The following is a 13169-nucleotide window of genomic DNA, read 5'->3' as shown; positions in this document are numbered from 1 at the left end:
TCAGCTGTGCTAACATGATTGTACACGGGTTTTCTAATCATCCATTAGCCTTCTGAGGCAATGAGCAAACACATTGTACCATTAGAACACTGGAGTGAGAGTTGCTGGAAATGGGCCTCTATACACCTATGGAGATATTGCACCAAAAACCAGACATTTGCAGCTAGAATAGTCATTTACCACATTAGCGATGTATAGAGTGGATTTCTGATTAGTTTAAAGTGATCTTCATTGAAAAGAACAGTGCTTTTCTTTCAAAAATAAGGACATTTCAAAGTGACCCCAAACTTTTGAACGGTAGTGTATATCACTTTGTTATCAAGTATTTTAAAAGAAACAGAAATAGCTAAAATAATATCCCCCCACCCCCAATATCTCCTGTTCCACACTCCAGCCCAGTCGGCGGCGGTAATGCACCTTTAAGTTGGTTTGCCAACTGCCAAAAATCCTAAAGAAGAAGAAGAACATGGCGGACATGTTACTGAACCAACCGAGGATGAAATAAAAACTCTACTCAAAAACAAAACCCCCAAAAATAAAAAAAGCAACAAAATATGGAATGAAAGTATTTGATGGTAAGAACATATCTTTTTTTATTTTCAAGAATTATTATTATAGCATTTTTCACAAATTTCTACGATCATTTCGCTGGTTTGTTTACATTCTAACCGGAAACGATTTTGTCGGACGTTTTGTATAAAGATTTTATTTATCAAAAAAAATGCTCTGTTTCTCAAAATCCAGTGACTGTGGATGTAATAAAACAGTTACTCCACTCAGTCTCATCGTACACGGCTTATAGAGAGCGTGCACGTGACGTCACGAGGTCATGTGATATTTGTTTATCCACCATTTTGGACGGCAAGGCCGCGCATAGAACTTAGACGAACCCGTTCTAATTATCAAGTGTGTGGGAGTAGACCTTTCGAGAATGGTTATATCTTGTTCAGCATTTGGTTGTACCAATAGACAGGGCCAAAAGGAGGGCCTGTCATTTTATAGATTCCCCGCAGATGAGGAGAGACGCGCAAAATGGGTGTCCGCTGTGCGAAGAGCAAACTGGAACCCCAGTTCTACCAGCCGAATTTGTAGTGAACACTTCATATCAGGTAGGTGTAATCTTCTAATTCAATACTCCTAGTACATCTGTTAAGTTGATTTTCGGATTGAATGATAGCTGCATACTTAGAAACTAGACAGTCTCTAACGTTTAAAATGGCTATGCCTAGCCCTACTACCCTGGCCTAGTCTATGACAATGTTTTATCTTTTTGGCTCATATATACCTTTGAAAGGCCAATCCATAGTAGGGATGGCGAAAACTAAAAAAGAATCTTGACCGACCACCGAGCCTCATTAGCTGGTTAAAGTCGGTTAACCTATGAGTTTAAACAGGGATGCAAACGGCGGATGCGCCTTTTTCATGGCTGAATAGCGCAGATCCGATTTTTTTCTTTAGGGTGGGCGTTGGAGTGTCTGAATAATTTCATCAGAGTAAATTCTGTATTAAAATTACTAAATAAGCGATAAAACGTCCTGCATAGTCTCTTTATGATAAACGTCTTAATGCCACTTACCCGTGAGGTTATCAAGTAGACATTCTTCTTTGGAACCTTCCAGAGGTAGAGTTGAGATATCCATCCCGCAACAAAATATTTATAAGCTTCCAGGCTCTTGTAAGCTTTGAGGGCTTTGCCAGTGTAACACGATTCACGATTAACGAGAAAATTGTAAATGTCGTGGTAGGCCAGATCAGGCAAATCGCCGGCACCGCAGCTCCGAATTTCCCTGAACAAGGATTGCGGCAAGTTGTACGGATCTGCAATCCCCAACTTGGAACACTTTTCCACGTAACGCTGCCTCACGTCACCTTCAAGATGCTGAACAAACTTAGACAAGTAATCGCGCGATGTAGATGGGGTATTTTCCGAATTTTCTTGGGGATTACTGCCTGGATCCATTACACTCGCGCAAGGTAAACAATCCTGAAGCCATCCAATATGGCGGAGTAGGCGGAGTAAACACGGACGGGTCACGTGACTGCACATCCTCTATAGCCAATTCGGTGCTACGTGCCTTGTCGGCTATCAGCTCATGTACGACTTGATTTTGTGGAATAACTGTTAATTATCGTGTGCATGCATCCACAATATACATTATAGATTTTCAAGAAATAATCCAATAAACACCAGCTATTAAAGGATTAATCTCCCCTTCCATCTCACAGAAAATCTGTTTACGCAAAATCACTCATAATAGAAGGACAGTATGTGGGATGGTATATAAAAGTTTAAAACTTACAGCTAGTGCATGTGAGACAAATTCAAAACTATAATCAATCATCAGTCATCACCTGAGGCTTCTGTGATATTCATGCGTGAGATTAGTGAGATACTTTGGGTTTGTTTTACGCTACACTGATTATGGCGGTAACAGAAACAGAAATTGTTCCCTTTGAAAAAGTAATCCCACCCTAAAGTAGGAAAAGATGAATTCTACGGAATTTAGAGATTAATTAACCAATTCAGAAAAGCATTGTAAAAAAAAAAATACTGTACATAAGTGTTGGCCTTCAATGTATAACATTTTAAGGATTTTAGAGCAAACCTAACGGCTAGACTGTTTACAAACAGATTGCCAGTACTCGTCTGTTGTTGTTTTTTTTTTGTCTATTTTCACTCTAATTAGCTGAATGTGTGGACAATCTTCAGGTTCGTCATTGTTTCTGGAAAAACATATGCAAGCGTTTTAAATTGGAAATGAAAAGCATGAAGTATTGCACAAGATGAGACTCTCAAATTCAAGAGGCCTCCTTTGTTCCGCAATACACACAGGGTTACCACACGGTTACTTAGCAACAAGCAGGGCACTAGTGAATGGCACCACACCGATTTCCCCTCTACAGCAAATGACTCGGGTTTACATGGCTCAGACACTAAGTCACACTCGTCTGCAGACACACACACACACACACACACACACGTATTTAATAACGTGTGATCTGTTTCTTTTAGCTAAACTCGTGTGGCATCTATAAACACCTAGACCACAGTGCTACTGAATCCTCAATTCTGATTGGCCGGAAGGTGTTTATTAATTTTCTATAACAGCAGCTCTCACATTAGTTCTAGCTGCAAGCCAAATCAGATTTATATGTTAATGTGCTTGTTCTAATACACTAACACTTCTATCATGACTCCAAAAAATGAACGTGTCATTGCTGATATGGTGAAGTTTTCATTGACGAGATGTTTATCATTTCTGGAGGGAGTCTCCAGTGCCAGTGCTTTGTAACAGTCAGCACTTTGTAAAGCTGTAGCTTTAAGTTTACCAACATGACAACGTCTTCAGATGGTGGTGGGTTTTGTGGTTTATATATTTGCAATACTGTCTTTGATATGTTAAAATCCCTAGATTTATGCATAACTCCACTATTTACAGTTGTCTTTGCAACAAGTTTCAACCATTAGCTTGTAAATTTTCAACAAATAGAAATGAATTTAGCATCATGGAGTGATTTACTGCAGACTGGAGTTCATTTCAGGGACAGCATTTGGGTAAGAAATTAATACAAATGAAGGGAATATACAACCCCGATTCCAAAAAAGCTGGGATAAAGTACAAATTGTGAATAAAAATGGAATGCAATGATGTGGAAGTTTCAAAATTCCATATTTTATTCAGAATAGAACATAGATGACATATCAAATGTTTAAACTGAGAAAATGTATAATTTAAAGAGAAAAATTAGGTGATTTTAAATTTCATGACAACAACACATCTCAAAAAAGTTGGGACAAGGCCATGTTTACCACTGTGAGACATCCCCTTTTCTCTTTACAACAGTCTGTAAACGTCTGGGGACTGAGGAGACAAGTTGCTCAAGTTTAGGGATAGGAATGTTAACCCATTCTTGTCTAATGTAGGATTCGAGTTGCTCAACTGTCTTAGGTTTTTTTTTTGTTGTATCTTCTGTTTTATGATGCGCCAAATGTTTTCTATGGGTGAAAGATCTGGACTGCAGGCTGGCCAGTTCAGTACCCGGACCCTTCTTCTACGCAGCCATGATGCTGTAATTGATGCAGTATGTGGTTTGGCATTGTCATGTTGGAAAATGCAAGGTCTTCCCTGAAAGAGACGTCGTCTGGATGGGAGCATATGTTGTCTAGAACCTGGATATACCTTTCAGCATTGATGGTGTCTTTCCAGATGTGTAAGCTGCCCATGCCACACGCACTAATGCAACCCCATACCATCAGAGATGCAGGCTTCTGAACTGAGCGCTGATAACAACTTGGGTCGTCCTTCTCCTCTTTAGTCCGAATGACACGGCGTCCCTGATTTCCATAAAGAACTTCAAATTTTGATTCGTCTGACCACAGAACAGTTTTCCACTTTGCCACAGTCCATTTTAAATGAGCCTTGGCCCAGAGAAGATGTCTGCGCTTCTGGATCATGTTTAGATACGGCTTCTTCTTTGAACTATAGAGTTTTAGCTGGCAATGGCGGATGGCACGGTGAATTGTGTTCACAGGTAATGTTCTCTGGAAATATTCCTGAGCCCATTTTGTGATTTCCAATACAGAAGCATGCCTGTATGTGATGCAGTGCCATCTAAGGGCCCGAAGATCACAGGCACCCAGTATGGTTTTCCGGCCTTGACCCTTACGCACAGAGATTCTTCCAGATTCTCTGAATCTTTTGATGATATTATGCACTGTAGATGATGATATGTTCAAACTCTTTGCAATTTTACACTGTCGAACTCCTTTCTGATATTGCTCCACTATTTGTCGGCGCAGAATTAGGGGGATTGGTGATCCTCTTCCCATTTTTACTTCTGAGAGCCGCTGCCACTCCAAGATGCTCTTTTTATACCCAGTCATGTTAATGACCTATTGCCAATTGACCTAATGAGTTGCAATTTGGTCCTCCAGCTGTTCCTTTTTTGTACCTTTAACTTTTCCAGCCTCTTATTGCCCCTGTCCCAACTTTTTTGAGATGGGTTGCTGTCATGAAATTTCAAATGAGCCAATATTTGGCATGAAATTTCAAAATGTCTCACTTTCGACATTTGATATGTTGTCTATGTTCTATTGTGAATACAATATCAGTTTTTGAGATTTGTAAATTATTGCATTCTATTTTTATTTACAATTTGTACTTTGTCCCAACTTTTTTGGAATCAGGGTTGTAAATCAGGGACTATATCATTTGTCAAAACAGCGCCAAGGAAGAGCAGGGAGACTTGGGACAAATTTTGAGCTTTTGTAGATTGTGTGAAATTCTGTGTAGGTAGCGTCACATTCATACTGCATTAGAGTATTTACTATCCCCTCTTACCACGACATTAGTTGCTCGGCTTGTCACATAGACTGGCCTTCAGACTTCACTTTTTCTGTCATTATTTTTTGCAGGGAGACTTGAGACATTGAGGTGAGACATGGGACATCATGTTGGGAGACTTGGGACACAATGAGGAGACATGGAACAAAAATAAAATACCTAGCTTTATCCTACATGTTTAATTTTTATTTATTATCAAAACTTGTTAGTGGTTAGCGCTGTCGCCTCACAGCAAGAAGATCCGGGTTCGAGCCCCGGGGCCGGCGAGGGCCTTTCTGTGCGGAGTTTGCATGTTCTCCCCGTGTCCGCGTGGGTTTCCTCCGGGTGCTCCGGTTTCCCCCACAGTCCAAAGACATGCAGGTTAGGTTAACTGGTGACTCTAAATTGACCGTAGATGTGAATGTGAGTGTGAATGGTTGTCTGTGTCTATGTGTCAGCCCTGTGATGACCTGGCGACTTGTCCAGGGTGTACCCCGCCTTTCGCCCGTAGTCAGCTGGGATAGGCTCCAGCTTGCCTGCGACCCTGTAGAACAGGATAAAGCGGTTAGAGATAATGAGATGAGATGAGATCAAAACTTGTACCATATGAGCTGTATGAACACACAATAGTGGTACAGTGATAGAAAAAAAATGTCAGTTTACCCAAAACCTGACGAGACAACAGTTCCATTCTCAAGAAGGAATGAAATGAGTTTAATCCTTATGCAGGGACACGCCCACATTTTTACCAAACGTTTTTAAACAATTTTATATTTGTAAACCACAAGAACAAACCTGTAACATGATGAACCGTCCCAACTCTCCCCATCTGGCCATTTTGAAAAAAAATAAATCCTTAAATGTTTTTTTCCCCCTCCAAGAATTGAAGTTTAATAAATAGTACTATATTTGGTAACTCTTGGCTACAGACTTTAATTCCTAACAAATCCCCAATTCTCCAGCGTCCATTACACCGTAGGATGGAGGTAGAGGTGAAGTAGAAAATACAAGTTTTGGTTGATAAAAAAAATTGAATTGAACAAACCTTACTGCAGTGTCCAACTTCGTGGCTCCAAAGGAAGTCGGTTACTTTCAGGGGCAACATCTAACTTCTGATATAACCTAAAACCTGACTGGCTGAAATTAATTTATAGGCATACAAACTGTCCCAAGTCTCCCTGCTCTCCTCGACAGTATTATTCACCTTGTTCATGAACACAAAGGGTTTTCATGTTACTGGCTCTTCTGGTTTCCTTTCTACTCGTTTTGTTGTTTCCTTCCCTTCTACATTCTCTTCTTTATTCTTTCCTCTTTCCCTTCATGGATTCCTTCTCTCTCTTCTTTCCTCTCTCATTGTTTCCTTCTTAACTTTGTTTCCTTCCTTACTTCTCAAGGTTTGTGTTTCCTTCTGTCCTTCCCTCTCTCTATTTCCTTCCCTTCTTCCCTTTCTCTATTTTCTTCCCTGTTTGATTCCTTTCACCCATTCTTCTCTCTCTCCTTGTTTCCTTTCGGCTTTTTTCCTTTCTTTCATCCCTCTTTCACTTTCTCATGGCTTCGTTCCATCATTCTTGATCTTTGTTTCCTTGTTTGATTCCATTTTATTTTACTTTATTTTCCTCCTGATATTCAGGCCCTGAGCATGGATGTTGACCCCTGCCTGTCATCTTTACAGTGTATTTAAGTGCAGTTTTTTTTTTTTTTTTTGCAAATGATCCTATCCATGTTGGTTGATGTGGCCCTATGCTCCACTTATGCCCCTTTTCCACCAAAGCAGTTCCAGGGCTGGTTCGGGGCCAGTGCTTAGTTTGGAACCGGGTTTTCTGTTTCCACTGACAAAGAACTGGCTCTGGGGCCAGAAAAACCGGTTCCAGGCTAGCACCAACTCTCTGCTGGGCCAGAGGAAAGAACCGCTTACATCAGTGGGGGGGGTGGAGTTGTTAAAGGAACAGTCCACCGTATTTCCATAATGAAATATGCTCTTATCTGAATTGAGACGAGCTGCTCCGTACCTCTCCGAGCTTTGCGCGACCTCCCAGTCAGTCAGATGCAGTCAGACGCGCTGTCACTCCTGTTAGCAATGTAGCTAGGCTCAGTATGGCCAACGGTATTTTTTTGGGGCTGTAGTTAGATGCGACCAAACTCTTCCGCGTTTTTCCTGTTTACATAGGTTTATATGACCAGTGATATGAAACAAGTTCAGTTGCACAAATTGAAACGTAGCGATTTTCTATTCTATGGAAAGTCCGCACTATAATGACAGGCGTACTAACACCTTCTGCATGCTTCGGCAGCGCATTGATACGGAGCTCAGATATCAATGCGCTGCTGAAGCGCGCAGAAGGTGTTAGTACGCCTGTCATTATAGTGCGGACTTTCCATAGCATAGAAAATCGCCACGTTTCAATTTGTGTAACTGAACTTGTTTCATATCACTGGTCATATAAACCTATGTAAACAGGAAAAACGCGGAAGAGTTTGGTCGCATCTAACTACAGCCCCAAAAAATACCGTTGGCCATGCTGAGCCTAGCTACATTGCTAACAGGAGTGACAGCGCGTCTGACTGACTGGGAGGTCGCGCAAAGCTCGGAGAGGTACGGAGCAGCTCGTCTCAATTCAGATAAGAGCATATTTCATTATGGAAATACGGTGGACTGTTCCTTTAAGACCAACAACAATAACACCGCGAAAGATCGCCATTTTTAAGCGATGAGAAGCAGCAGCTGTACAAACGCGAAGTTATCCATTATTATTATTATTGTGGTTGTTGCTGCTGCTTCTTCCGTGTTGTTTTTGCTTCGATATTCGCGCCAAGGTTTATGCAAACGTAGCGACGTAACTGACGTATACAGCGACGTAATGACGTATACAACGACGTAACTGACGTATACAGCGACGTAATGACGTGTCTTCCGTTAGCACCGCGAGCTATGGAAAAGCAAACTGGTTCTCAGCTGGCTCGCAAGTTGAACGAGTTGTGAACCAGCACCAGCACTGGCTCCGAACCAGCCCTGGAACTGATTTGGTGGAAAAGTAGCTTTAGAAGTCTACAGGAAAGTCTTTGTAGTTCCACTACGTTGGCTTTGTGTGTCACAGTCCTGATGCTGATTGCACCTATACTTACGACAGTCTGCCTCATCGGACTTGTCCTTGCAGTCTGCATCGCCGTCACATTTCCAGGTGAGATGGATACACTCTCCACTGCCACACTGGAACTCTCTAGCTGGGCAGCCTGGCTTCTGTGGTGTGTTCCTGCTGTTACAGCGCTCCACCAACTCGTCTGATTTATCTCTGCAGTCAGGGTCGCCGTCGCAACTCCACAGAGCCGGGATACACTCGGAGTTGTTGCAGCGGAACTCCTGAGGGCTGCATGTGCTGGCTGGGACCGATGTGCACTTCTCTTCATCGCTGTTGTCTCCACAGTCATCATCGCCATCACAGACAAAGCTGGGGGCCACACACATGCCGTTCCGGCACTGGAACTCTTTTGGCGGACAAACCTTTGCATCTGCGAAGGAGGAGGAGGAGGAGGAAATCATAATGTGCTGTTAGAGCTGAGTGAACACACAACATATGGCCTAACTGTCGATGTCTGTCTGCAGAGATACAAAGAGGAAAAAGAATAACAAAAGAAACAATATGTCGCCTATAACCCACACACCAACGTTTATCTCACTATATAATGAATTAAAACAGATCTGACCAAATAAAAACATTGATTTTGGCCAAAATGATCTTGTCCATGGTGATAGTCATTAAACGCACCTGATGTGAGTACATGCCCTTGTTTAAGAGGGTTACTAAAAACCCTTAGCTGTAAAGCTGTTTGGTTTCACACTTCATCTTGTACAGCTTTGATAAAAAGATTTATCGCTAGACTCGAGCATGTGTGTACATGTCGTGTGAAATTTGCAAATCTGAAGGGGGGAGGGTAACGTATCTAAGTGAAGAGGCTATATTAATATGCAAATCATGTTAAAGTGTGTGTATCTGTGTGTGTACACTGACAATAAAGTCAGGCTTTGATAGAAGGCTTAATCGGGATCATTTGCAAAGGGTATCTCTCTAAACTCGTTCACCCCTACGACGGTGGTATTATCAAGCTGCCATGCTCGTCTCTGACTCAGGAGGATTTGTAGTGTCACGATTTCGCTTTCACAGATTCATTCCAATGCTTCAAGCCATTAAGAGCAATAAAATGAGCATATTTAAGTGATTTCATTTTCACCAAGTCAATTGGCAAACAAGGGTCCAAGTGCTTAAATACTGTTTTGTTTTTTCATATTGTCATAACGGGTAATATTGGTTAATAAGTTTAGAAATGAAGCAAACAGAAAACAGTAATGTTAAGCAAGTTTTACTGATATAATCGCTCAACTTTAATTAAAAAGTGTAACTTCACCACCTGAACTTCACCAGGGAATGTTTTCACACACTAGTGCAAAGATTGTTTCAACAAGCCCGTCAACGACAGCGTAGCTCACTCCAGCCCCGTCTAGTCCAGAAGGAACGATCTAAAGTGGGCCACCTTGCACAATAAATGTTGCAAGCTATATACACTATATACAAGCTATATACTGTATATAGAAGCGATATCCACCCTAGGAATACCGACGTATTCGCCAGAAAGAATCCAAAATGGCGAGGAATTGACCAAGAAGAAGGGATTTTTGTTGAACTGCTCATTAAGGCTTAATTAGTCCATAACTTCATTAATAATTGCAAATTTGGGTAGAAGTTATATGCACCCTAGGTCCCCCTACCTTCATGCCAGAAAGAATCAAAATCAGTGAAGAACTGAGGGAGAAGAAGCAATGTGTGTGGAAACTGCTCGTTAGGGATTAATTACTCCATATCTTCATCATTAATTGCAATTATGCAAATTTGGGTAGAAGTTATATGTACCCCAGACAGACCTACCTTCCTGCCAAAAAGAATACAAATCGGTGGAGAATTAAGAGAGAAGAAGTGATTTTCATGAAATGTGGATGACGCCAGACGGACAACGGACGGAGGACAGACAATACATGATGGCATAAGCTCATCACCTTTCGGCCAGATGCTAAAAAGTTGGTAAGTACTGAGAGGGGGTGTGGGAAGGGGATGGGAGGGGTGGGCGTGGGTGGGCATGGATGTGGATCTGTGAAGCAGGAATTACTCAATGAGTCTCGGTCAGCATATATTTGAAAATGAGTGTGATTTCAAAAGACTCCCACTCAAGGGCAGGGCATGACAGATACAGCAACAGTTGCTGTGAATGTGTTCAGTAAAATGGACACATTTTGAAAAACTCACTTTTCAGTGCTTGTGCACATACATTTATGTATCAGGGTGCCTCCCAACACACAAACTCTGAAATAACACAGCCTAGTGAGTTTTGGCAGCATGGTGATGCAGTGGTTAGCGCTGTCGTCTCACAGCAAGAAGGTTCTGAGTTCAGGAGTTTGCATGTTCTCCCCGTGTCTTGCATGGGTTTCCTCTGGGTGCTCTGGTTTCTCCCACAGTCCAAAGACATGCAGTTAGGTTAACTGGCTACTCTAAATTGCCCATAGGTGTGAATGTGTGTGAATGGTTGAGAGGAGAAAACCTCTATAATAATCCAATAGAAGGCATTAGGGGGCGGCACGGTGGTGTAGTGGTTAGCGCTGTCGCCTCACAGCAAGAAGGTCCGGGTTCGAGCCCCGTGGCCGGCGAGGGCCTTTCTGTGTGGAGTTTGCATGTTCTCCCCGTGTCCGCGTGGGTTTCCTCCGGGTGCTCCGGTTTCCCCCACAGTCCAAAGACATGCAGGTTAGGTTAACTGGTGACTCTAAATTGACCGTAGGTGTGAATGTGAGTGTGAATGGTTGTCTGTGTCTATGTGTCAGCCTTGTGATGACCTGGCGACTTGTCCAGGGTGTACCCCGCCTTTCGCCCGTAGTCAGCTGGGATAGGCTCCAGCTTGCCTGCGACCCTGTAGAAGGATAAAGCGGCTAGAGATAATGAGATGAGATGAGATGAGATGAGATGAGATGAGATGAAGGCATTAGGAAACCCATCCATCCATCCATCCATCCATCCATTATCTATAACCACTTATCCTGTGCAGGGTTGCGGGCAAGCTGGAGCCTATCCCAGCTGACTCTGGGCAGGGGTGGGGTACACCCTGAACAAGTCGCCAGGTCATCATAGAGACAAACAGCAATTCACGCTCACGGTCAATTTAGAGCCATGAGTTAACCTAACCTGCGTGTCTTTGGACTGTGGGGGAAACCAGAGCACCCAGAGGAAACCCACGCAGACACGGGGAGAACATGCAAACTCCACACAGAAAGGCCCTCGTTGGCTGCTGGGCTCAAACCCAGGACCTTCTTGCTGTGAGGCAACAGTGCTAACCACTACACCACCGTGCTGCCACAACAGGAAACCACTACTTTAATTCTTCCCGAGAAACTTTGACAGATGTCAGAGCGGCCACATCACTGCAGTGACATGCCAAATAGTGAGTGAGTGAGTTTCATTTGGTCTGCCAAGATCAGAAAACATGTGCTTCAACAAGCTGTTCAGATTCGTTACCCCTTCTTACATGAAAGTTGAGCTCTTTAGAATGGCTGAGTATCTCCACCCACATCATCACGAAGGTCCATCATTTTTTTCCTCACAAGCACCGGACCTGCTAGCATTACGTCGAAGTGAGCCAAGCATGTGGACTGCTCTGTGATCAGCTTCACAGAGCAGCACACATTTATTTATTTAATGATATTTTAATGGGATGCTTCTTCACCAAAGTGATTTTCAAGAAGGTCCTGTAAAAACGAATGAGATTGAGAAAGTTTAAAAACAAAACATTTAAACTAACTGAAACAAATTGATGAAAAAATGAACACTATAATGATGTAAAATGTTGAATTGTATGCATTGAAAAGCTTTAAAAGAATTTAGATTTAAACTGGGAAATCTTAAAACACTGTTTAATAGTCGTGACCTCGACCCCCAGCCTCAGAGACCAGAAGAACCGAATGGATTGAGTTTATTTTTGACGGCGACGTCCCAGATACAGTCAGCCAAAACCTCTTTGTGTGTGCTCACCACTCTGTGTCCAATGGCCTTACCAACCTGGGCCAGTACAACTCAGGACTGGCAATAACACTGTGCCTAAGAGAGGGATCAATTCCAACTGTCCATGACAAAACTACAGACAAGGGAAAGGTAAATGTTTAAAAAATAATGATGCTACATGGTTTTTGGTCATTTAGCACTAGCTAATATGAACTTGCCCAAGCCTGTGGTTCCAAAGAGGAACATAGGCTACTGACAATCTTCCTCCACTCTGTCTTGTTCGGTGTTTCTTTCTCCAACTGCTTCCAGGTATAGCCAGCTGTCTGGATCTCTGCTGTTGTGTTCCGTCTCCAGGTATTCTGGCCACGACCTCTTTCTTTTCCTCTGGGGATTCCACTGTAATGCCTGTCTCGTGAAGTTGTTCCTAGATTTCTGTAGGGTATGGCCAATCCACCCCATTTTCTTCGTTGTATCTGGGTTACCATGGGTGCTTCTTTTGTTTTGGTCAGCAACTCTTCATTGGTAATCTTTTCTGGCCACCATATCCTTAGGATTCTACATAGGTATCTGTTGACAAAAGCCTGGATCTTCTTCAGGAGTGTTTTTGTTGTTTGCCAAGTTTCTGCCTCACGTTTGAGTTGAAGAGCTGCAATTTTGTGGAGGTCGAGATGTTGCATGCCTTCCAGATGTTTCCCAGAATTACAAAGGCTGTCCTGGCTTTTCCCATTCTGGCTCTTACATCCTTTTCTGTTCCTCCTGTGCGGTCTATGATGCTGCCAAGGTAGGTGGAATCCTCGACTTCCTCTATTAT

At 42.6% G+C, this 13169-nt stretch overlaps 1 protein-coding gene across 1 annotated transcript in view; it reads right to left on the bottom strand.

Annotated features, from left to right (window-relative positions):
* The window catches only part of lrp8 (low density lipoprotein receptor-related protein 8, apolipoprotein e receptor), a 685503-nt gene that overhangs the window by 167682 nt on the left and 504652 nt on the right, over positions 1–13169 (bottom strand). Inside the window, exons 5-6 of the mRNA XM_060920013.1 lie at positions 8448–8831; positions 3874–3879 (exon numbers count right to left, since the gene is read on the bottom strand). Of these exons, the coding sequence (XP_060775996.1) occupies positions 3874–3879; positions 8448–8831 (390 nt within the window). The remainder of the gene's footprint in view (positions 1–3873; positions 3880–8447; positions 8832–13169) is intronic.

This window comes from Neoarius graeffei, chromosome 4 (genome assembly GCF_027579695.1).
Source record: "Neoarius graeffei isolate fNeoGra1 chromosome 4, fNeoGra1.pri, whole genome shotgun sequence".
Taxonomy (NCBI): Eukaryota; Metazoa; Chordata; class Actinopteri; order Siluriformes; family Ariidae; genus Neoarius; species Neoarius graeffei.
Note: the sequence above shows the minus strand (reverse complement) of the source record. Positions and strands in the feature narration are given on the sequence as shown.